The sequence below is a fragment of the Botryllus schlosseri genome, chromosome 2 (assembly GCF_051294905.1).
Source record: "Botryllus schlosseri isolate E-star chromosome 2, Bs_hap1, whole genome shotgun sequence".
In the NCBI taxonomy this organism is placed as follows: Eukaryota; Metazoa; Chordata; class Ascidiacea; order Stolidobranchia; family Styelidae; genus Botryllus; species Botryllus schlosseri.
The window spans coordinates 35,819,800-35,845,496 of record NC_137237.1 but is presented as its reverse complement, the minus strand read 5'-3'; the positions used below and the strand labels follow the sequence as shown (position 1 = coordinate 35,845,496).

Sequence of the window (25,697 nt, the reverse complement as noted above, 5' to 3'; positions counted from 1 at the left end):
TTCGGACTGCGTTGTCAATCGAACATCATGTCAGGGGTGTGTTCGAACTGTTGTTGACACTCGAACATCATGTCTGGGACATGTCTGGGGTGTGTTCGAAATGCGTTGACAGTAAGAAATCATGTCTGAGGCATGTCTGGAGTAAGTTCGAACTGCGTTTTCGATCGCACATCATGTCTGTGACATGTCTGGGGCATGTCGGGGGCGTGTGCGAACTGTGTTGACACTCAGACATCGTGTCTGGGCATGTCTGTGGTGTGTTATGGTGTCTGGGGTGTGTTGTCGTGTCTGTGACGAATCTTGAGTGAGTATACAGACTGCTATTTTTGTTCATTCTTCTTGCAGAAAATAAACAATTTACAAGCACAATTACAAGCACCGACCTATGACAGCTTGTTATATGCTTGCATTTGGCATTTACAAGCTCCATCGAGCTTGTATCAAGCATTTATTAGCTCGTTACAAGCTATTTTACAAGAATTCTTTTTACAGTGTACCCTACTCGCATTATATTTTATAACGTAAGAATAGAGGGAATCCTGCAGCTAGTTACTTCAACACACACGTAGGCTACTCCAAACAAAACTACCTAATCCATAAGGTGTCAGTCAGTGAGCATGCTGTCATAACACTCAATAGGATAACTCTAGATATATGATGAAGAGATATATGTCGACAATTTACAGGTATTTGGATTTTATCGATACAGGTATTTGCTTTTTATCAATATGACGATAAGGCTGCAATGTGGGTCTAACAGTAATAGACACCTACTCAGAATTGGACATGTCGTGTGCTGTAGGTTCATTTTGTTGAGGAACCCCCTATTTAGTATTTGAAAGTTTCAACTTAAAACTGCTGTGGGCGAATACACTCTAGAAAATCCGTGCGTGCGGGACTTTGCTGCATTAGTGAAAACTATTGTTTAGGGAAGCGAGTAGTGCAGTTGGTTAAGAACCTACGTCACGACGCCGATATGGCAGTGCTTCGAATCCCGGTAAGGACTAACGTCTATGTATCAGATGTTATATGGGCTCCTCAACTCCGACATCATTGCGACTGCAGTGAAATAAAAAGCCCAATTACAGTGAACCGAGCTATAATTAAGTCGTCAGCAGCAGAAGAACCGATGAAGCACGCCTGCCAGAGATTGCCTGAGACAGTGCAGGAAAATGGAACATATTGCCTATCATCCGTATGTTTGGGGCTCTAGGCGCGACGAAAAGTGTGTAGATGTGGTCAATAGTTTATTATTTGCAATGGTGTAATGGTATGACCCTGTATGGCAGGGGCGGGTAACTTCTCCAGTTGTCGGGCCGGATATGGAAAATGAAGCACTTGGCGGGCCGGATTCCAGAATATATACATTACTCCCGTATTTATCCACCCACAAGGAATAAATCAAATACAACGTAAACATTAGGTTTAAAGCATAGAGACCAAAAACAGTAAATAATGAATTCAGTAACAGTATCTGTTGAAGTCAATATGACATCTGTGGTCGGTCTGAGTTATCAACAAGTTCTTTGAAGGCTGCATGTCGTGTATAGAAACCATTAGTAAAGACTGCACGTGAACATCAGTTATATTGGAACACCTCCTCGTCTCGTTAATGTTCGTGGTCTAAAACGTTGCTTTTCAACCTTTTTGAGCTCCATTCGAACTTTTTTTGTAAATTAAACTTCATTCGCACAAACTAATCGAAAATTGTTATACGAAAAGAAAAATGAAGATGCTTAACACCGTTTCGCTCAGATGTACAACCAATTGGCTACTACGTAGCTTAAGCTGTCAAGTGTCTCATTAAAAGGGCAACTTGTTTTGCTCGTTTTGATTTCAACTATTTCTCTAAAACCCTTCCTCGGCCATACAATGTTGTTGGGTTTACTACAAGAACGTCTACTACAGTGCTTGGATGGCCAGTGAAAGGCAAGTGAAAATGCTTGCTGGCAGAAATCGTTTTTGAGTGCTGACACAAAGGTCCCGGAGGCTCCAGTTTGTCGAAAGGGTGAAAAACACACATGATTGTGCTAAGGCTTTTGCCTTATGTCTTGGAACATAAGGTGCAAAAAAATCAAGGAGAGTAGGCTCGCTATACCTTATGATATGTTGCTCCAATTTCTGTCTCGCGAGTATGAGAATAACAAATACACTCACGATACTGTGTGTTCTGCTTTAGAATTCGTAACAGTTTAATACCGGCAAAACAGCTTTGAGACTACCAGCAGAATCCGAGTTTTTGTGGCATCTCGCGACCGGATACTCACCCATGAAAAGGAATTCATTTATAAGATTACAGTTGTATGCTACGATTTTACGGACATGTCTGACATACAGAACGCGCACACCGCAATTCTAGCCAACACAGCTCTACAAAACATGTCTGACGCATGCGATTTCAAATTTGGGCGAATTAAATTTCTCTGTGTGTCGCAGTACTGTCTACTCAGATTGCAAGTACGAGACTATTCCGTGCTACCAACGAAGCATACCCATATCGAACGGTTTGGCTGTAAGATCTGTCCCATCAGGGTGCCAGTAATCTTCCCGCGGAACCCTGCTCCTAACCTCATTTCCCACGACCTTAATCTTACATCGATAAAGTAGTCTGCGAAGCACGTGCTTTGAGAGATCGCCATTGTAGCGCCGTAGCGGGCGTGCTCGCGCTTAAGTCACAGAGTCGTATACAGGCAATTAGATACATTTAACTATGTTCTTTCTATATTCGTTAATATATTGCAGTATGATTTGAACCTGGTAAATCCACAAGTTTCTGACCACTTATTACTACTATTTGGCTGTTCTGTGCTATTAAAGAAAGCTCCTTGGATCTGAGTGTGTGATCAGGATTGCAAGAGTATACTCAGAGCGGTCATTAGTCAGTTGACTAGTGCGTACAACGGGAACTGTAGCTGTAGCGTCGACTCCAATCAAGCACTATACCATCGTGTCTTGCAACAAGTCGTTGCAGCGACCGCTACATTGACCATCCAGCATCGGTCATTTTTAGACCAAGATTTTGTCGCCGCTTATATTTTTGGCACCGCATTTTATCAGCGGTCTGTTGGCAAGAACTTTACGTCACCATGCTCCCCGACGCAGAACGCAGAAGGGGTTGGCCTAGAAAGGAATGAGTCTCAGGCCTGACCTCGCTCGTTGCACACTCCTACACTAGTTCATCCCAACGGTCTTGCAAACTTGCAACTTGCAAATGGGGGTCTGTAATGATGGTATTCACTACTGTATCCTCGTACCTCGCGCTAATCGAACAGTTATTACGAAAATATGATGATTGTTTAGCGAAAAAAAGCAGAAAGTCAATTCAAAGTCATTTTTCCAGCTTGTCGCAGGCTCAGATTGGCTGATATACTGTACGTCTGCCATCACATCAGCTTCTAAACTACTTTTGGTTACGTTATAATTACAGTACGAAAATATTAATTCACTACGACTTGTGAGATCTACGATTATAGTGGTGCGTCGTAAGTTAAACAAGTTTTTACAATGGCGTCGCAACTACAAAAGTTACAGTGATTTGACTCCCTTCCGTAATTTTGTTAATGCCAGGGATCTAAAACGGATTTATCCGACTGCCAATTGGGCTTCAACCCTTACGAGGTGGGTGTATCATATATGATATGGCATGGCTCCGTGACCGATTTCTCCATGTTGACACGTCCTAGACACCGGGTGCTTCGTTTTTTTTTGAAAAGTTGTCACTTTTCCGATCAATTTGGTACCTTACTCAAAAATTTTGGTTTGCAAAAATGAAAAAAAAAAATTTCGAACATCAAAACGTGTGATGAGGAGTTTTCTGGGGGATTATTAATTGTGGTCACGCTTCAGTGATTTTGAAGATCTAGGTCAACGTCAAGTCCGAATTTATGATGGCATATGAGTCATAAACTGGTTTACTATGTCTGAAATTGTCGGATATGACAAAGGAAAGCATACTGCGTTGTTTTATGCCATAAACCGGACGGTAGGGGTCCGATTGAGTCTTTATCATGAACATGACCTTAATGACCACTCACTGACCACGCCCATTTGTCAATTTTCGATGCATTTTCCATTTTAAATATCTGACATACCGCGCGGTTTATAACTATGGTTGATGGCTTGTTTGAAACCAGGCAACGCTGGCTACGCAATGGAGCATCATGTTTGTCTCTCTGATGTCATCCTGGGGATCAGCCTCGATAAATAAGAGAGAGACACAGACATTTTCTGGAAAAAAGTTTGTTTATTTAGGAATATGTAAAAACACATTTGAATAAAATAATCATATTTATTCCCGAAGCTTTTCGGCTGACGCTCGTCAGGGGAATATCGTCAGCAATAATGCGAGAATTCGAATAACTAAGTTCAGCAACAATATATATCGCTAATTATGACGTCACACAGAAAATATACAAAGTTAGGAAAACGAGAGAAATGAAGCGTTGGCATGGAGATAGCGAAGCCAAACAAGTTAATGCGCGATTTTCAAATGATACACAAATTCTTTCTGTTGGCATAAACTAGGTTTACTCATAGTGATGATGGTGGACTCAAGAAGAGACAAATGAAATAAATTGCGACCCTTAGCCAATACAGAGAACATGTCCTCGTGGTAGTTAGCAGCACATGTATGATTTTCTAGTAAATGTTTGCCAATAGAAGATTTTTGACTCATGGCCTGGTTATGTTCTAGAACAGGGGTCACCAACGTGGTGCCCGCGGGCACCAGGTAGCCCGCGAGGAACAAATGAGTAGCCCGCAAGACTGTTTTAAAAATAGACCGAATAACAGCATTTACCAATATTCGTCAGATTATTACCAGCGAGATTTTAAATATATGCGATAGATTGATTGATTTAGCTATTGTTGTTTAAATCACACTGACATGTAGCTTACCAATGACAATACATAATTAACACTTAAAATGATGATATCAGATATCCTCAACTACAATTAGTAATATACGAAGATGTAATAGAATCACAAGATATCGAAGACGTAGGATACGGCGCACTGCATACAGGCGACATGACGGAATGCCATCCACGGTCTCCTTGAGATGGCGGGGGGGGGTCCATTATGGTAGCTCGACGTCCAGGACAATGCCAAAGTAGTAAACAACATTACTATTCGGTAGCAGATAGCGGTGAAGTACTAGCAGAATTTCAATATGTGTATGCCCATTACGTATTGCATCTTTTGATACAGCTCTTACACTCAACGCAGTTTAGTACCGTATTTCTAACTTTCCGTAATCGATGCTGCTGTCCGGTATATTGAAATCTGTCAGGTCTGGATGCTGAACAGTTGAAAATTGAAATTGTAACACTGCAAAATGACTTCCACCTCAAAGCCCACAAGGCTGCAGCAAACTTTTGGTGCCTTGTTGACATGGAAAAGTACAGTGGTGTATGCGCAGCTGCTATGAAGGTTGCAAGCGTGTTTGGTTCAACTTATCGTTGTGAATCAGCCTTTGCGGACTTGAACTTAATCAAAAACAAACACAGAACAGAACTCACTAATGCAAATCTGGATCACTCACTCAGAGTTGAAGTGTCAAGCTACATACCACACTACAGCGCACTAGTTGATTGTGTGCAATGCCAGGCCGGCCACTGACTGATATAGAAACAGATAACATGATGTCCAGTCTAAAGTGTGACATGACTTATTTTAAATTTTGAGCTGACTGTTGAATAATTTATATAAACTTGGTGCGAAGTAATTCGTGATTTCTTAAAAGATCTTAGTGCCTAGCTAGTTGGAATGAGATGTTTTGATTAAGAAGACTCTTGTGGAAGTCTTACCGCAATACGATTACTGCCCAGTGTTATGAATATCACAGCGGAAATTCAATCTGACACGGGTAAACGACGGGAGTAAATGGTAGCCCGTCACTGCGATCAGTACCCAAAAGTAGCCCTTGGTTGCAAAAAGGTTGGTGACCCCTGTTCTAGAACAAGCGGATTGTTATGCTGCGATTTCGAGATATATGATTTGACAGACGGTGGCATGTGTTCTTTAATTCGGTCCTGCAACCGTTTGGAAGTTCTCCCTACGTACCGACAAATTACATCCAGCATTGCAATTCACGTCGGAAAAAGAAATTAACAACCGGCTGGCATTCCTTGGCGTTCTTGTGGAGAAACGGGATGGCCAATTCCTTACCTCCGTTTATAGGAAGCCCACGTTTTCGGGTCATTACCTTCGATGGAGCTCTTTCAGTCCAAAAAGTCGTAAAATCAATTTAATCGGCAGCTTGGTCCACCGGGCGTTGATGATTTGTTCCGAGGTCAAATTGAATAGTGAACTTGATTACATCCGTAAACTTTTCATTGACAACGGATACCCTGAGTTTGTCATCAAGCGGACAATAAATAATAAGTTAAGTCATCGGAATGATACCAAACCAAATGAAACCCCCGAAGAAGTCTCTCGTGAAAATAGGGATGTGTACATTCATCTACCTTGGATTGGCCCGGTTTCTTATCGATTTGAGAAACAGATCACTTCAGCAGTCCATCGCTGTTATCCAGCGGTGAAAACCAATGTTGTTTTTACCACGATACCAATGCTTCCTGCAGTCCGAAAGGACGTTCTCCCGGCTTTACAACAAAGTAACGTCATTTATGAATTCAAGTGCCACTGCGATTGTCGGTACGTAGGGAGAACTTCCAAACGGTTGCAGGACCGAATTAAAGAACACATCCCACCGTCTGTCAAATCATATATCTCGAAATCGCAGCATAACAATCCGCTTGTTCTAGAACATAACCAGGCCATGAGTCAAAAATCTTCTATTGGCAAACATTTACTAGAAAACCATACATGTGCTGCTAACTATCACGAGGACATGTTCTCTGTATTGGCTAAGGGTCGCAATTTATTTCATTTGTCTGTTCTTGAGTCCACCATCATCACTATGAGTAAACCTAGTTTATGCCAACAGAAAGAATTTGTGTATCATTTGAAAATCGCGCATTAACTTGTTTGGCTTCGCTATCTCCATGCCAACGCTTCAGTTCTCTCGTTTTCCTAACTTTGTATATTTTCTGTGTGGCGTCATAATTAGCGATATATATTGTTGCTGAACTTAGTTATTCGAATTCTCGCATTATTGCTGACGATATTCCCCTGACGAGCGTCAGCCGAAAAGCTTCGGGAATAAATATGAATATTTTATTCAAATGTGTTATGAAGTTCTGTACTCCTAAGCGTCTCAATATGAAAAAACCTAGACATGTCTTGCGGTGTCGATATAGGCCTACTCCGCCCAATTTTAAACTGGAACGGCCCAGATTCAAGTCTTGGTGGGATCACGGTATGAATTTAAAAAGTGATGGTCAGTTCTACGAAATATGACCCCACCTCGTAAGGGTTAAGGCATATTCCACTTCTTTTGAATATCGGCTGAATGTATCTGGGTTCTCGGTCAAGGTAGGAGATATCGGTTTTATCGGTATCGATCCAAAAATCTAATATCGGTCGGGCTCTAGAATAGACCAAAGATTACTTTCTACTATCTTTGAGCTTGAATGTCCTGCAGCAATACAGTGCTTTAACCCTTACGAGGTGGGGTCATATTCTCTCAATTCTCTTCAGTCTTATCAGTTTCTGGCCCTATTTTCCAAGTATCAGGACTGATAGATGAAATACCAACAATGTGGGGACTTTACTATTATTCGAAGTTACAATAAAATGTCTGTCTTGGCCGTTCTAGTCTCGAGTCATATGACTTGGTTTGAGTTATGCCCAATGATTCGAGTACAAGTCGAGACAATACACAAATTTACTCAAGTCGAGTCATTTTATGCATTTGAAAAAAGACTCGAGTCATATCGAATCATTAAAATCGTGACTCGAGTCGGACGCGGGTCGAGTCATGTCTCGAGTCATTACAACTCTGACTTCACTATTACTCGAAGTTACAATGAAATGTTTGTCTTGGCCGTTCTAGTCTCGAGTCATATGACTTGATTTGAGTGATGCCCAATGACTCAAGTACAAGTCGAGTCAATACACAAATTGACTCAAGTCGAGTCATTTTATGCATTTGAAAAAAAGACTCGAGTCATATCGAGTCTCTAAAAAATCGTGACTCGAGTCGGACTCGGGTCGAGTCATGTCTCGAGTCATTACAACCCTGATTTTTCGGCCGTGTAAATCAAATATATCTCACTCTATACGAATATCACAATGGTTTTGTCTGATTGGCTCTCTGTCAGAAAATATTTATACCCCTAAAAAAGCCCAAAATTACTGTATTTACCCTTAAATATTTCGCTTGGTAGGAAGAAAATCGTCCTTTTTTCTAATTTTATACTGCGCATAAATGGCTAATTGACTATGAAGAACCCTCATGTCATTTTCAGTCATTCTATCAATATTGACATGGCGTGATGCGAAAAATTTGTTTGTCAAAAAAGCAGTTTGTCAAGCCTAAAAAATTGTACTTTTGCAAAGCGTAAATTCATTTTCTCGTGTATCAATTGGTCATTCTACCAAGATTATAGAGGAGTATAAAACTATAAAATTTGTCCTTGAAAGGATTAACTACTATATTCATATGTGTCTCGTTTCTTTTGACTGGTAAATGGATAATTTTCCACTGAATCAACAAAGTGGGTATAACTAGTAACCCTATCAAACGAGAAGCTTAAATCTGGTATCTGGTATATTCGAATACCGATGAAAGATTCCAATTTCACATTAGGAGGAGTTCACAGCACGTAATTTCTCCTAAGATGTAGTAAATAAAACTTTTTATCTGATCACAAAGCACCGAATTACAAACAGTTGGTCCGAAAATTCGTAACTGCATATCGAAAACTTGGAACAAACATGAGCATAAAAGTTCACTTCCTGTTCAGTCATCTTGGTATATTTCCCGATCATCTTGTTGATTAGCAAGGGTAGGGGTTCTAACAAGACATCAGAACAACAAAAGAAAGATACCAGGGCAGATGATATGAACCATTGAACATATTATGTCAGACCATTGCCGGAACCTTTCGAGAAACTGCACTAAATAGCTTACTGGTGAAAATCGTACAAAAAACAATTTCGATTTAACATATATCAATAATATTGTATTCCAACTGATTATTTCAAATTTACAATAAGTGGTGGACGTAAAACTGATTTAACTAATGCCACGTTATTCGAGTATCTACGTAAATACTCATACTCATATGCATGACTGGAGTTTATTTATGTTCATGATATCCCGTGAAAGTATTTAATTATGATAAATCTAATACCCCTAAATATAGTGCTGTTGCTGTATTTTGATTTAAAATATTCTTTTGTGTGTAAAAATAACAAATAGATTGAATTTCTAAACTTCATAGTACGACTAAGCCGATTTTATATCCAGTCATTACCGCGAAAATGGGAGGTTTTGGTCAAAATAGCCCCATGGGTTATCTCCACAAGAGCCAATTTGAAAAAACTAAGGTCATATTCGGAATCAGTGCCCTTCAGAACCCCCAAAACCACTCTTACTTTGTCTGCCTAAAAATATGTGTTGACCAGTGATATCGACCTGGCCGATTATCGAGGCCGATATTTGGAACATTCCCGGTTATTTCCGGCGGTAATTCAATATCTGTCAACCTCTACCTGTCGCCCCTTTGGTATTTTTGCCCCCTTGGTTCTCAAAATCGCCCTCTGGGGGCCAATATCGCCCACGTTGGGAGCCACTGGTCTAAACAGTCTTAGCTTTTGTGAATTTTCAAATCAGGACACAAAAGTTCACCATTTGTCACTACAGGACACATAAAATTTTGAATTTTTTTAAAGTCATACACCCGAACAGAGCAGAGTTTCATGTCCATCTTTCTCAAGTTGGCAAACTTGGATTCATTCTGTGATGCATAAATTAGTCAAGACTTTCAGAATAGAATTTCACTTTCAGGGTACTCTCTGCGGGCCGATCGAAATACCTTCGCGGGCCGATATTTCCAGTCCCTGCTGTATGGGTTTGCTCATGTGTATCACGGCTATCGCTCTTCATCACTAATACTATCGTATCATGTACGGCTGCTGTGAACCTCTGAAAGGTTCAGGTTCTTGTGAACGCGAACCTTTTTGAAAGGTTCTGTGTGAACGCGAACGTGAACCTCATGACTTCACGTGACGTCATATTGCTAATTCCAACCCTACATTCAGTGAAGTGATTATACTGTTGTACACGATACTTAGCGACGACTCGGGCCACATAATGCCACAATGATGAAGTACATACTGAATTTTTAAACGTCGTCAAATGGGACAATCAAATGATATGACAATCCCATAGAATCAACATCTTCCGTCGCTTTGCCAGTAATTTCGACGAGAACTTACGTGGTAATATAATCTTATGCCTTAACGGTCTAGCCCAGACCGGGCAATGTATTCGGCATCTGAGTGTTGCTACGGTGTTGCTACGGTTTGCTGCGGTGTTGTTACGTTTTTTTTAGAGGGGTCCACAGTTTTATTGCAATAAATTTCAACCAAAGATGTTTTGATTAAGTGAAAATTGTAATATATGAAAAAGGTTCACAGTGCAGAACCTACTGAGGTTCGTTTGTGAACGTGAACCTCTAAATTTCCGAGGTTCACACCAGGGCTGCGGAGTCGGAGTCGGAGTCTGGGTAATTTTCGCATGATGGCACCCGGAGTCGGAGTCGGAGTCGTGGAGAAAATACTGACTGGAGTCGGAGTCGGAGTTTGTGAGAATGACCCTGACTTCGACTCCGACTCCTACTTCTCTATCATGAAAACATTTGCTTTCAAAGAATTGTCAATATAATTTCTATGTTCCACCAATCAATGTTATTAATAACCATACAGATCAGGTTCGGTCAGCCCGTGACACGCAGGCCAAATTTGGCACACGAGAAGGTTAGGTGTGGCCCGCGAGGTAATTCTCGAAATTATTTATGACATCAGGTACAATTGCAAGGCCAACCAAAATTTGATTAGCATGACCGCGAAATTTAATGATGACTAAAACAACAGTGGTGACGCATTGACGCATCCAGGGGCCAACCACATTTATCCCAGATCTTTCTATATGACCATAAAGTATAATATTTCATAGCAGATTTATTTGACTTGAAATTTTTCTCGGTACTTCGCATGATTCATTAATTGTCACTAGATTTCTTGCATTCAGTATTAGAGCTCCCTTCTGAAAATTATAAATACATATTATTCACAAAATTGAGTCTAACTATATTCGCAATTAGGAGATAACGTGTCGTCCAACATGCCGCTTCGCTTGTGCACTCGCAGCGAGATCGTCGACAAAACATTTGCACAAAATGATAGAGGCATGTTCACATTGTTCACTGATACCGTCGATTTTGCTATGTCTAAACGTCGAATAATCCTGTCCTTGCCAAATGAGCCCAGTGGTATACAGATGCGACCCCCAATGTATAGCAACATATTTATTGATATAATCCAGTCATTATCTTGCAAAAAAATTTCACGCTTCGAGCGACCAGGGCCTGATTGCGCACTGCACAGTTGCATGACATATTGCTATCAATTTTGGAGCGTATTATTATAAGTCTTGTTTGCAATGTTACCTAATTCGGTTCGCTCCTATCGGAGGACTAAAAAAAGGTTATCAACATTCCAGTTGCCCGCGCAATGGTTCGTAAATCTCATGTGTTCCTTTAGCCGAAAAAGTTGCCCACCCCTGATATAGATAAAATTAGACATTACTTGCAAATTACAACTCAGTTGCACAGGGGAAGAAAATCGCAATATGCGTTTTCGCGATGCAGTCAAAATTGATGCAATTTTTGGAATTATACCATGATACTGTGACAGAGCAAATGCATCGCCTGGTTTTGTAAAGGTGTAAAAATGATGTAAATATGACGAAACGATGCTTCCCACTTGACAAAATTGAAAATATTTGTAGTGTAGCTTAGCTGTTTGGGTCGAACAAATGATTAAGAAAGATTGCAAGTCCCAATCCTTGAATACTTGATTAAGTACATGCAGACTAGACATAGGCTATGGTCTTTGGCTACTTAACTAAATTCCATTTATGACCAATGTCTATTAGTAGTAAGAGTGTGTGTGCTTGTAATCAGGAGAGTGTGCAATGACAAAATTAGTAAGTTCAATCTCTTTATTAGTTGATGACTCATACACAAGAGCTACACTCGGATTTTTTATCGACATTTTTATTATACAGGATTGGATATCTGCCATATTTGAATGATTCATACATTTCAGGATATTAGAGATTCCATGTTATAAAAACTTGAAAAAGGAAGGATATTTAGCAAATCTTTCTTTCATGTTAATTGCATAGTGGATAATTCGAGCTGTGCCACAAAGAAACAATATAGCATGCCACCGTTAATCATATGTTTGCATATGTCTAATGGTTGTATGATAGTCATTCAACCGACAAGTGGCACATAATTTTCGAAGTAAATTGGTGATAATGCTGGAGTCGGAGTCGGGAGTCGGAGTCAGTACGTTTAAAGACCCAGGAGTCGGAGTCGGAGTCTATACTTTTAAAGACTCGGGAGTCGGAATCGGAGTCGGAGTCGGTACATTGAAAATGTGTGGAGTCGGAGTCGGAGCCGGAGTCGGTGGTAAAATTTACCGACTCCACAGCCCTGGTTCACACACAGAACGCGAACATGAACCTCACGTTCACACCACACCTAGTATTATGTCTAGACTGTGATCATGTCAGAAATCATTCATGTATCAGTGCTGCAATCTACTCCATTTACGTCTGTGTAAAACTCGTGTACCATATCTGGAGTGTGCTCTAGTCAGCCCAACACTCTCCCTCAGATAATTTCAGTCTAGTTATAGCTGCCCAACGCCAATAAGCCTATAAGAGATTCTGAAATAGCATTAAGAATCGCCAAGTAGCTATATTGATACTCGGTCCAACCAGGACTCTAAGAGAGTAAGATAAAGAAAACATGGAATTCTACCATACCAAATAATGCTATTTATAGCATTATGAATCACACATATGTAGCCTACTTGTATCCCGCTAAAACGGACACTACACGCCGCCATCACGAGTAGTGCTAAAGAACAGCTCGATCATGATTAGGGCGATTTGTTTACGTACAAACGGAAGATTTTGACCAGAAAATCCAAATTTTGACATTTTTTACCCTAAAAAACTAATTTTGACAAAATATTGTCCTCATCCATGTAGATTAGGTGTTTTCGCACATAATGTTGGAATTGCATTACTTATCTTCATTTCTGGTTGGAACTGTCTGTCCTTACGAAGTAGTTTGGCTTGACAAAACCTTTTGACTTGAAAACTGACAAATATTTACACGAAAAAACTTTTTGTTAACGGAATCTGGACCTTTGAATAATACCAGTAGTTACATCACGCATTATGGTACAAATAATTAAAGTTTGTTGAATAACGAAAGATACTTTCTTACATTCTCGGGGGTAGAAAGTGTCTGTCATTATTAAGTAGCTTGCCAAGAATGGAAAAAGAACGTTCAGCATCAGCAGTTGTTGGCTGGCAACGCTGAGGTTGTGCGTACACTGCTGGTAACACACCGTGTTTCTTCATTCTAAGAATGTTGTGTACACTCTACATCACCATTTTTCATCATGCGCTACTTGGTATAAGAACTAATGCTCGTGCAATCTTGCTTCAGTTAGGATATTGCTATTTGCGGTAGGTTGAGCATAACACCATGTCAACCTTGTTGTTCATTTTCCCTTTTATGGTTCACATTGAACAGACAATGGGTCGGCTATACAATGGTAGGCCAATAAAGTAGGCTATAAGCTGTAAATGTAAACTGACAGTAGCACCGACAGTACAAACATCAACGATACAAACGAAATGCAGGTCGCAAATTTTGACTTAGTAAACAATTTTGAAAAAATTTTAACTTATTCTGACCTGTCACAAAATCGCCCTACTCATAATATGTATATCACCAACCGGATAATTTTAATCGTTTGACATGAAAATCGTCACTTCTTGTTTGACAGGTATATATTTTCAAATCATTTGTGACCGAGCGGCAAGTTCCTAGTACACGTATACAAGTACACGTTTAAAGTCCTCGTAACAATCACCAAACATCAGCATTTTCTATTGTATATGTGGTTATAAGCAGAGTGGTGATCATCTTGTTCATAGCCGGGCATTGAGTTACTCAATCATACTACTACATCCAATATCCAACGACGCTGTGTGGATAATTCGGTACTTACAAATAAAGCTGAACATAACCATTCATCTGCTCGAATCTGAATCGAATATTATTGATTATGATTCGAAGAGTCTGATTTAGTCCCATGACCCCCATGATCTAGAATTACATTAATGCAAGTCAATTTCTTAGATCCAATCCAAGTGATTTCTGCTGCAGGCATGCTTACTGAGGCGCTTTGCACAGTAAAACGCTGGAAAATATTTTCGTGCACACTCCATATTTGGCTGATACAGCATATAACACTTTGCGCTTGTATGAAGTCAGTTGTGTTGCTGCAATCTTGTCGAATCGAGACTCCGCTCTCGCAAATTATGACTACCAAATTCTCAAAGTTTCCTGTCGGAAACAATTCTCAGGCATTTGTGCGTTCAGTCATTCACGACTGAGCCATGCCAAGTACCTTATTTATCATGTGTTTGCCTTTCCTGTCTGTAAATAAGATGGACTGTGCGTATTATGATTATAAGTAGAATTGCTCTTGATAAATGCAATGAACCTTTCCGTTTGCCCAGGAAGACGTCGAATGAGGAAGGCAATTGGAAGAAGGATTCTGAAATACGCTGTTGGTCTGAAAATAAAGATACATTTGAAGTAGGCTATACATCTCGACGGACAGCTTTTAAGCTAAATTCGAGACTGAGTCACGATGATTCGTGTATTATTTGTTTCATTTTTCGCAATAGTTTCGTGTCTATCCCAGAACCCCCAGGTCTGCCAACAACTGCAGAGCGTGTATGAAACAATGTGCCCTAACAAGACGCTAGAGAGCAATAATGTACTAAACCAAGGTCCCCCAGGAAAACGCGGTCCGATTGGGCAGAAGGGTGAAATGGGGGCAAAGGGGGCTGCAGGTACGGCTCTGGAGGTCGGCAATTTCACGGCTATATTATCCCAAAGGATACAAGAAGGTAGGAGGATATACAGTGTTGTACTATATTATGTGTAGAAATCTAATTCTATTTATCACGGCTATGCCTTAGGTATTTCAGGCAATCACAAGCGAGCATCGAATAGATGATATTATATAGCATCGCCTTTTGTAATAAATTACGATGGCAATATTGATATTTTATTTTTTTAATCACAGTAAAACTGGTAACTAAACACATAATTCGGGGTGCCAAACCTTCCTTCTTTTCACGGGCGCGTTTTTATTACTTCCATAGCGTACAGCCTCATATGTCAACGTATACAGCCGTAAAGAACCACATGAAGTTCCAGAATCCATGGTAAATTGACTACTGGTTTCTGTGCGATCACTGTTTTCTTGTGAAATACTTTGCGCATAACAGTTTATAATTGCAGAAGCAGAACACCACGTCTCACGAACAGGCAGGCGCCTGTCACGGACACAAAAGTCTCCGTATTACTTTAGCAAGCTGTGATTGCCTTAATCCATTTTGATTACAAATCACGATTACCCGATGGTTGGCTTTCTCTGGCATTTATAAAGCTCTATCTATAGTTTCTCCAAATTACTGGTAACTGCCAATCGTAAATTTCGGGAATCTGTGAGCTTGTACTATTGGAGAGGGCTCGTGACTATAGGAAGCGCTTGCGAACCTATGATATAGAGCCACTGTCTACGTTCGATTTGAGTCCAGGTATATATGACTGCCAAAGAATACTTACATAGATGCATCGCAATGTAGGCTCTATTTTATGAATAAATTGCAAACGTACTCATTATTCGGCTGATTCGAATTTCATTCTAATTCAGAGACTGCATCGTGCCGAAATGATATCAAAGTGATGGATTCGAAACTGCAAACCGGTATGAGTTGACGCAAAACTATGGTCCAGCACTGCTTCCATAATAGTCACGTTTGGTTATTTGTATTTAGTCCTCGGAAGAATCAATGACCTCGAAAGGAAAATCCAAAACCGTGAGTAGCGCTTGAACAGTATGCACATTGTACATTTGTCATGATAAACAGACGTGTTGTTTTCACAGTAACAGAAGATCCGAATTCTCCTGGACAAGTATCCGGTGGACATCGTAAGTCTGAGTCAATGGATATTCGATTTGAAGTTGTTGTTGCTGTTGTTGTAATGAGAAATTATTCTTTCGACCTAAATCGTCAATGTAATTCCTTCATTTCCACAACTCGACAGGGTGGAAAGTGTTCGAATATCGTAAGTCCCTCTGCACATAGGCCGCTCATACTTCCTAAGGCGTGAATCGAATCCCGCGTATGTACTGTACAATTGTACTAGGGTTGCATTTAAAACAAAAATCGATTTAAAACAAATATGTTTAAAACAAGGCACTGATTTAAAACATGTTTTTTATAGTTTTTTATGTTTTAAAAAAAAAACATGACGTCACGAATATTCAATTGTGACGTCATAGGGGATTGACATTGACAATTGAAAAAATAGGGTAAGAATAGCTCGTTTGACGAAATATGTGTAGGCTAATTGCTGTTGAACCGACTATGTTGTGGGTTTCAATCATCCCACATCGATATACGTCGTCTACATAGGGTGGTAATTGTCCGTAGGCTCATACAACATGTTTTTTGTAAAGTATTGACACAATTATGGCATAATTTTACAGCTTTAAAAAAACACAATTTTTTTGAAAGGCCGTTCTTTAAAACACTGTTTGAAACATGTTTTAAACAAAGTGTTTTAAAACACCGTTTGTTTTAAATGCAACCCCAAATTGTACACTGATATCTTTAATATGTGAAAATCGTTTGATGACAGAAGTAGAGCAGATACCTCTTTAGGGTATTTCCCTCTTCTTCACATGCCAGTGTCTGGTTTGCGGGCGTGATACCGAAATCTAATCCGTAGACCATCGGTAACATATACCAACGTTGTTGATCTACGATTGTTGATATACGATGTTTCTTTTGAATTATCTACTAGTTGTTGACGATTACCCCTGACAAGTGTCAGCCGAAAATATTCGGGTTCATTTCAATATGAATATTGAATATACTATTCAATATAACAAAGTACCACCAAAATTCACTGTATTTGTCAATATCTGTTGAACGGCTTTAGCCACAACAAAGCCAATGCGCGAGTTCAATGTAGCTCTTAGACTTACACAATCTGATACCAAAATTTAAACTGACAACGCATGCGAACATAAAGAAAACTGGGTTGCAAAAAAGTTTTATACCCCAAAATCACTCTATTTGTCAATATCTCTGTAACGGCCATAGTCACAACTAAGCCAATGCGTGCGTTTGATGTAACTCATGGAGTTTTACAATCTGTTACCAAAATCTCAACTGACACCCACGAGAACAGGGAGAAAATTGGCTTACCAATTTTTTGATATTTGCCAATATATCTTTTCCTGGTATTAGCCTCCACTTAAAATGCCGGTGTCTGGTATGCGAGCGTGCGTTACATGCAGAATTGTTGTAAGCTTGCATGCACTGTTCCCTCCAAGCTGCGCGCGTGCGCAATTGCGCACTGTTGACACGGTCTCTCCCAGGGATATCTCAAACTCTAGATATCCCTGGTCTCTGCGCACAGAAAATATAAGCCGCGCACAAAAAGAAATACAACCTGAATTAAAAATAAGATCAATAAAAGCAACTGCTTTCAATGTCTGCGCGCACAGAAAAATGTGTCGCGCGCACAATAAAGCCGAAGTGATGACCTTAATTTAGTCTTTACGCACTGTTGTCCAAGGGACCGAGCAGTGACTTGGTGAGTGCGTGCATACACCTGAAAAATTAGATGGGGCATTGCTTGCATGCTCCATCAGTGCGAATGAGTGGTCAACTCGAGGAAGTCAAACATGGTTATTGGGAGCTGTCAATCAGATTCGATTCGACTAATAGTAAAATAAGAGGTCGTCAGTAGCAAAGTACTTCGACAATTTTGGCGTAGAGAACTCAAGTAGGATTTGCCTACTTGCACTCCGGGGTGGTTATGCTTTGGGTTACTTCCCTCATGCAGCGTTATTAACCAAACGACTATATTATTTACCGTGGATTTTGAAAAGCATTTCTATGAGGTGAATTGTCATACAAACTTACTGAAAATAGTCTGTATCATGAGCAGACATGTGGTGACTACTTCATGAGTGTAGTCGATTGCGATTACTATTACAGCAAAATCAGCAAGTAGTCGATTGCGATTACGATAACTTTGGAAAAGTAACCACGATTACTCACCGGGGCACCCACTAAAGAAAATGATGCACCACGTGCAGAAATGAATATTTTTCCTGGGTGCGTCTGACGAAAGATTTACGTTTGGATTTCTTATAGTTCGCTACGTTTGGGCGACTTCAATATCTTTTGATTACGTAATATTAATAACGGGCCCACCATAAGATGCTATAGTTATAAATTACGTGCCCTCAATTTTCGCGCTTAACCACCGTTTGAGGGTGGGCTAAATACTGTTTCGGTCCTGATTCTAGCTGCAACCCACACTAACATGGTCTATAAGCGAGTGCCAAGAGTGCACATCTAAATGACGAGTATGGGATTGCGAAATAGCCATTGGCGATTGGTTTCCAGGAGAGCCATATGACAATAAGATAAAATAAACATAAAATTCTTCCTATGATCCAATTAATAAATATATTTCGAGCTGCCGTTATACAAGAAACGGCAAATAACGGCTAGTTTACGATGTTTTATCAGCAACCATTGGTTTTTAATGCTTTTATGTGGAAATCGTCATTTTGGATTTGACAAGTACGAAATTTCAAATCTTTGTCCGGTGTACCTAAATAAGCCTACTGCCCGTCAAGCAGCAACGGTCAAAGTGCGTTTAACTAAGCATAACAAAACATCAACGCATACGTTACTATATTTGAAACTGAGCAGAGTGGTGATTATTATCCTGCGAGCTGCGAGGCACCGGCGTCTAGACTCTGGAGTGTATTGATAGCCTGATATAAGGCTTAGCGGGTGTTGTGTTACAATCACCGTACTACATGTACAATTGTACGTATATGTACATTCTGACTTGTACGTATATCGAATGTCTATTTACTACGTGAGGATAACTTGTTGCACAATAACGAACCAAGCTAATACTTGTGACGCCATAACGAGCCGTTTGAAAATCCGACGTCTCCGCTATCAATAACTGCTGTACATCATTGCTCACGAATGTTCAGTTATTTATGTCATGGTCCTTGCACAAATGAAAAGTAATCGTTCTTTCACAAAGAAATCGATTAGAGATAGTCGATTACGATTACGATTACTTCGGAATTTTTTCGAATATAATCGATTGCGATCACGATTATTTGAAAATACTTTAATCGCCGTAATCGATTACGATTACTTTTCACGATTACCCCATGTCTGATCATGATAACCAATATATAGTTTCGACAATTGTAGCCTACCTCTATTTGTAGTGTGATTAGTAGGGCACGTAGTTCGTAGGGCAAGTAGTAGCATATAGTCCGGGCACAGTCGTGCTTGGCTGGGATTGTTGAACTTCTAACTTACAAGGCATTGCGTCATAGATGTCATTGAAATGCAGCCAATCCGACACAAAGCCCTTTAGGTAAAGCATTTCAAAGAGGGAGCCATACTAGAAATAGTTTTACGGCGTGTGTTTTAAACCATTCCTTCGCATTTTGCGCAATACTTGATAAAAGTTGCAGTTAAAAGTTTCATGAAAAAAGTAGAAAAATTTGCAAAATGTTGCAATCTAAAATTCTTACAAACAACTTAAAACATCATACTAAATAAATATGGCATATTTAGAAAGCTCCTGCAAGATGTAAAAAAGTTGAAAAACTTGCAAAAACTTGCCCAGCGATTAGTCGTATTGTATTAGTCACGAAGGTACATCTTGCAATTACGAAAGTACTCATCCAGCCAACAATTAATGCGGCCCCTTGACCAAATCTACTTTTTGAATTATACTCGAATACTTTCATTTTCTACTTCAATTTAAAGTAGCTTTGACATATCTTGTAAATGACTTCTATTACTTGTAATTTAGTTGAAATTTACCGGTTTCTTCTATTTCTGCGTTACTGACAATACTTAGGCTACTACTTTGAACACCTCTGGAGATAATACCAAGTATCCATACCGCGATTATTAATGTCGATTCGCCTCGAATGCTGTGATTCGATGGTATGGAGGCATGATTTAATTCGAAACGCCTGATTCGAATCAGACATCAATAAAAATGATTAGAATCGATTTCGTATCAGTGGACATTAATTCTCATTCCTTAGTCCATGCAAACTTGCATTTAAATGATCATGCTAATAGAATACATCTTCCTATGCAACATACAGGCATAGTTCTATATTGCTGGACTAAATGGAATTCCCATGTGATTCGATTACGAGTCAAGTATGAACGTACGCGCATAGTGTTTTCGCATGCCACCTCTTATGGCATCATACAGATACGGAAAGTTTGATAAACTGAAACTTGTATACTCTGCATACCTTTTATATATCACTACATAAAGAATTTGCCAGTCCTATACGCGTCTACCGAAAATTAGAGATAAATCAGTGTGACAGCACCGTTGGTTTATCGCTACTTCCAAAGAAACATACTTTCAATGAAAATGCGCAGGCCGTTTCACGCATGTTTTCGATGCTGTAACAGTGTTGGGATGACTCGAGTCATGACTTGACTCGAGTCAGACTCGAGTCACCTTTTTCGCATGACTTGACTTGACTCGAGTCACTTTGCCAAAATGACTTGACTTGACTTGATTCGGCGCATCAGAAATGTGGATTGACTCGTGACTCGGAGCAAAATTCACGAGTCAATTTCAAGTCATCAAGTAATCGGTGTCGATAAAAATCACTGTATCTTGGATATGTTCGGATTGTTCGCGAAACGCTTGTGTAACCCGTGAGACTGAGAGCGACCAATCATTCAATAAGCGTGCATTTCACCGAGCCTCGATTGTTCTCTCACAAATAGATTGACTGCAAACGAAGTGATCGAAGCTTAAAGCTTACGTTGTTGTAACTCTAGTGGTAAAGTAATAGAATAGTAAAATGTATATTTCTGGTCTCATCTTACCTTAACCAAACCGATTGTTTTATTGAAATTGAAGTCGAATATAGTTTATACAGTCCTCAACCATTGGCGCAGGCTCGAATGGTATCATATCTATTTGTAAATGGGTAACGTATTGCCTTATCAATTCGTTTCCCTATTCTCCATTTTGGCTGGTAACTATAAACTGAGGCTATGCAATTAAGTAGTTTAACAGTTCTACGTATATGTGAGCGATAAAGCGCCTTCGTGCGTGTATATTCAACTCTACATTCGTTCATCGGTTCAGAATCAATGACCAATGACCACTCAAACTGTATTTCAGACAGCTAGCAAATTGCAATGACGTAATCATGCCTCATACATGCATCGAAAAGGCAACTTGACTTGAAATGTGACTTAACTCGTGACTTGACTTGACTTGACTCGACTTGACTCGAGTCACCTCCAAAAATCGAGTGACTTGGCTTGACTCGAGTCACCTTTGAAAATCGATTGGCTTGACTTGACTCGAGTGAAAATGTGCAATGACTCGAAAGGACTCGTGACTCGAAGGTAGTGACTTGATCCCAACACTGTGCTGTAATACAGTCAAGCTGGAGAATTCAACGGGACCATATAGGTGTTACGGAGGTATCGCAACGATACATCCGAAAAAATTCTTAGTCACGTATTCAGATCTTGAGAAAATTAACTTTCACTCTCGCCGCTCGTCTAGAATCAATAATATCAGTACTTTTAACCAGAGGATTTGAACACTCTGGTCATTTTGACAAGTCCTACATCTTTGTAACCGATTCATAGTATTGTGGAATTCTCCTTCGCTGGTGCGTAGACCCGAACTTGAAAATTGAGCTTGGTGGGATCAAGGACCATGACAATGATGAAGAGCATATAGCGTAATGATCAGCACAACTGCCGTGTTATATTTTTTTGTCGGCAACTTGCATTTCTATATAAACTTGAAGGGAAATTTGCAATACAATGTGTATATGCTGTTCGGGTGTGTGCGACGTGTGTATATTCAACGTTTCAGGAGTGCCGAATCCGAGAATACGGTTGTCTGACGGAACAGAGGCATCAGGACGTGTTGAAATCTATCACAACGGCGTCTGGGGAACAATATGCGACGATGACTGGGGTCCCCAAGATGGGGCGGTTGTCTGTCGTATGCTTGGCTACAGTACCGTGCAATCAGTTTCGACTGTCGGCGGAGGGGAGACCCATATATGGCTGGATAACGTACAGTGTCTCGGGACGGAGACTGACATCTCTGCATGTGGTCACGCTGGATGGGGCGTACACAATTGCGCCCATTCCGAAGACGCGGGAGTAAATTGTGTGTAAACTGGACCGAAAGCCACTCCGTAAAATTTATTGATAGGATTATTGAAAATGAAATTACCTATGATTACTTTATATTGGGCTTTGTAATCGATCAACATATTGAATTGTAGAATTGGATGCCGCAAATGCAATTTTGGATTTTTGACTTCTGTACTTCAGGTCGCAAGAATATGTGATGAGTTTTCCAGCTTGACTTTGCGAGGTGTAGACCCACGCACCAGCGAAGCGAAAGAAAACAATTTTGATAGATTCGTGAACTCTCAACATGTAGCAGTTATGTGCATAGAAACTTGCTAAACTTGGAATTCGTTTCCTGCACTTTCCCATGAATACCATTACGCTACACATTTTAAAGGTCGCGACCCCGAATTCTGATTTGTAAACGATCCGCGAGCCCACCTCTCAATTTGAAATGCTGATTACTAAAAAATGATCAACACCTTCACCTTAACCTTCTCACGGTCTGTGTAACAAGCTGGCGACTATGTGTGCAGTAATAGCAATTATGCAATGATGAACTTGACAACGTCCGTGAAACAGAACTAGGCTATACCAACGTATATATGGGTCTTTTTGAATGATTTCTATCTATATCCAATAGAAGTATTGAAGTAATCCTCGTGAAATTCTGCGTCACGTGAAACACAGATACCGATGATCTGTTATGTGGCCGTGTAAGCGTGTGTGTATATATTGTACTAGTAACACATAGCACAACAGAGTGAAATGTGGCATGCAAGCTTGACGAGAAACTCGATATGTCAAAGTATTTGAAGCTGAGTCACCGAGCCAGGAGCAATAATTACAGTTGACATCTAATTTAAAAAAAATGAAAACTTGGGAACGAAAAGACCAGCAACACACAGCATCATGGAACAGTAGAAATTAAGTAGAGTCACTGCAGATACATTATAGCGGTAGTTGGAGAACATGTTCAGGGATTGTAGCGAAATAGTATTGAACATATTCCAATGCGATGATAACGTTTGCTTTATGTTATTCTGTCGCTGTCTATTTCTATTTTACAACTAGCACGCTTGTTTTGCAAATCGAGAATCTATTGACTCTATCAAAGTGTTTCTCAACCGGGGGTCCACGAAGCATTTTCGCGGGGTCTCCGTAGCCTCTAAATTTACAAAATAGTTGATAACCTAAATGGATTTTCAGCTCTCGTTCATATGAAATCGAAGGCCTCGATTTTAAAGACACAACCACGTATTCAAGAAATGCAGTTATGGAATTCGGTTTGAAATAATAAAAGGAACCAGGAACCAGGACCAGGAACAGAATAAAATTTACATTCTCGTAATCAATGCAGCAGCATCTTTCCGTTGATTGAATTAAGCGCCCGCCAAGCCGGTCAAAAATGTCCGTAAAGTTTCCTTTGGTCAAATGGAAAGTATGACGTAACCCAAATGCCGTGAGCCGTTCAGTCTCGCTGTGTCCCCATCCAGTGGTGGCCCTACGAACGCGGGGCCCTGGGCGAGACTTACCGGGGGGGGGCCTATAAGTATCTATCCGTAACTTATGGGGGGCTCCGCCCCCCAGACCCCCCTTTCGAATAATCGGTTATTATTATCTATCTTTCACCACCGCAAAGGTTTGCCCAGGTGCTGGATTCGGCCATGTCTTTTCTGCATGTGTGCAAGGATAGACTACATCAAATCTAAGTAATTCTACCGCATGCAGAGACGTGATGATTATCGGGATACGGGACTTTTCTAACAAATGCAGTGATTTGATGATGATTGACACATCTGTACGGAATCATATTCTTGCTCGGTACACGGATTTCCATGTTTATTCGTCATTATCCTTCAAAAAAGCGCAAAATCCAAATAGGGGGGGGCGGGCGACCGCCCACCTCGCCCACCCCAAAAGCCACCACTGTCCACATCATATATGACACTATGGTGTCACTTTCGACCCAATAGATCCTCAGACAAGAGGGAAACCGGACTCGCGGTATAATAATATTGACCCAAATTGCAACGTCCGCGTTTCCAATTGAATAGGTTGTATTTCTCACAACGCATATGCAGAGCTAACGCCAGATTACGGTTGAATCAAAGGGAATATAGAATATGCCAACTTATATCGTCGTTGCCACCACTGTTTTAGCAGTTCTGAACTGTATTCAACTGCACAATCATCGTATTTTGACCAATTCTATTGTTCGCGAATAAAAGTGTTGCGACTTGCTACTTTAATAACCCTATGATCCGTCTATTATTCATTATATATGCTTATGAGGTGATCAAGTGAAAAGCAAGAGCTCGAGGTAACATTTTGGAATCAGTTGAATAGTCCGGCCAAAGAGCGATTTGAAGGTTTGAACCCGGACCGCGGCGCAAAATGAGTTTGACACCCCTGATTGTAAACAAAAGGTTCGTCAGCAATCTTTTTTTAGGAACTAGAATAAAAGTTGTGAAAAGTTTCTATCATGACCTCTGTTGATTGTGAAATGTGTGCATACTGTGCAGGTTTTGACCACTACTGGTAGCATGACTTAATATTTAGACAAAACTGATGTACCAGTGTGCCTACGTGATGTATATTGTGATCGGAAGTGTTCTCGCAGTAGCAAATAACGGTGGATATTTCATAGCACGGGGTAGTGTTAGGATATGGTCACTATCTTGGAGTCATTGCAGCTTTTTAATCAAGTAAAGAAACCATTTCTAAATTTTTCAAGTCAATTCAGGCAAGTTCTAAAACTGACTCAAATCAAGTATTCTCAAGTTGTGAAAATTGGCAAAACCTCGACTTGAGGACTTCGCAAAACATCACGTATTTGAAGTAATATTAGTCATTATTCCTTTGTTACGGAGATTCAGTTTGTGATTCGAATGCTCCAATATACAATTGAATAATGTATTCATATAGTCTATCGAATAAACCCGAATATATTCGGTTGATCCACGTCAGGGTAATCGTCAGCAGCTTCTAGACACAGTATACAATTAACTGACAAATGTCTATACTAGTCTGGTCTCAACTTAATTCTTCAGACTACTTGAGTACTTTTCAGACCGTTTATTTTCTACTTAACCCAATTGATTTTAATATACAATTGACTAACAAACGTCTGCAAAGTCTGGTCTTAACCTACTTTTTCAAACTATTTGAGTACAATTTACTATGA

At 40.1% G+C, this 25,697-nt stretch overlaps 1 protein-coding gene across 1 annotated transcript; it reads left to right on the top strand.

Moving 5' to 3' along the window:
• Nucleotides 1-14,751: 14,751 nt before the first annotated feature.
• Nucleotides 14,752-22,683, top strand: LOC145434509 (uncharacterized). The gene is made up of 5 exons (XM_080311862.1): nt 14,752-15,139; nt 15,952-16,005; nt 16,076-16,117; nt 16,186-16,230; nt 22,242-22,683. The coding sequence occupies exons 1-5, from the start codon at nt 14,878-14,880 to the stop codon at nt 22,550-22,552; spliced, it is 714 nt and encodes a 237-aa protein (XP_080167988.1). The 5' UTR covers nt 14,752-14,877; the 3' UTR covers nt 22,553-22,683.
• The last annotated feature ends 3,014 nt before the right edge of the window (nt 22,684-25,697 follow it).

Bases quoted from the DNA above. Each gene is read 5' to 3' on its own strand.
- LOC145434509 (XM_080311862.1), top strand. From the start codon at position 14,878: ATGATTCGTGTATTATTTGTTTCATTTTTCGCAATAGTTTCGTGTCTA. The intron at 16,006-16,075 runs GTATGAGTTGAC...ATTTGTATTTAG, and splicing joins GGATTCGAAACTGCAAACCG to TCCTCGGAAGAATCAATGAC. The intron at 16,231-22,241 runs GTAAGTCTGAGT...TCAACGTTTCAG, and splicing joins ACAAGTATCCGGTGGACATC to GAGTGCCGAATCCGAGAATA.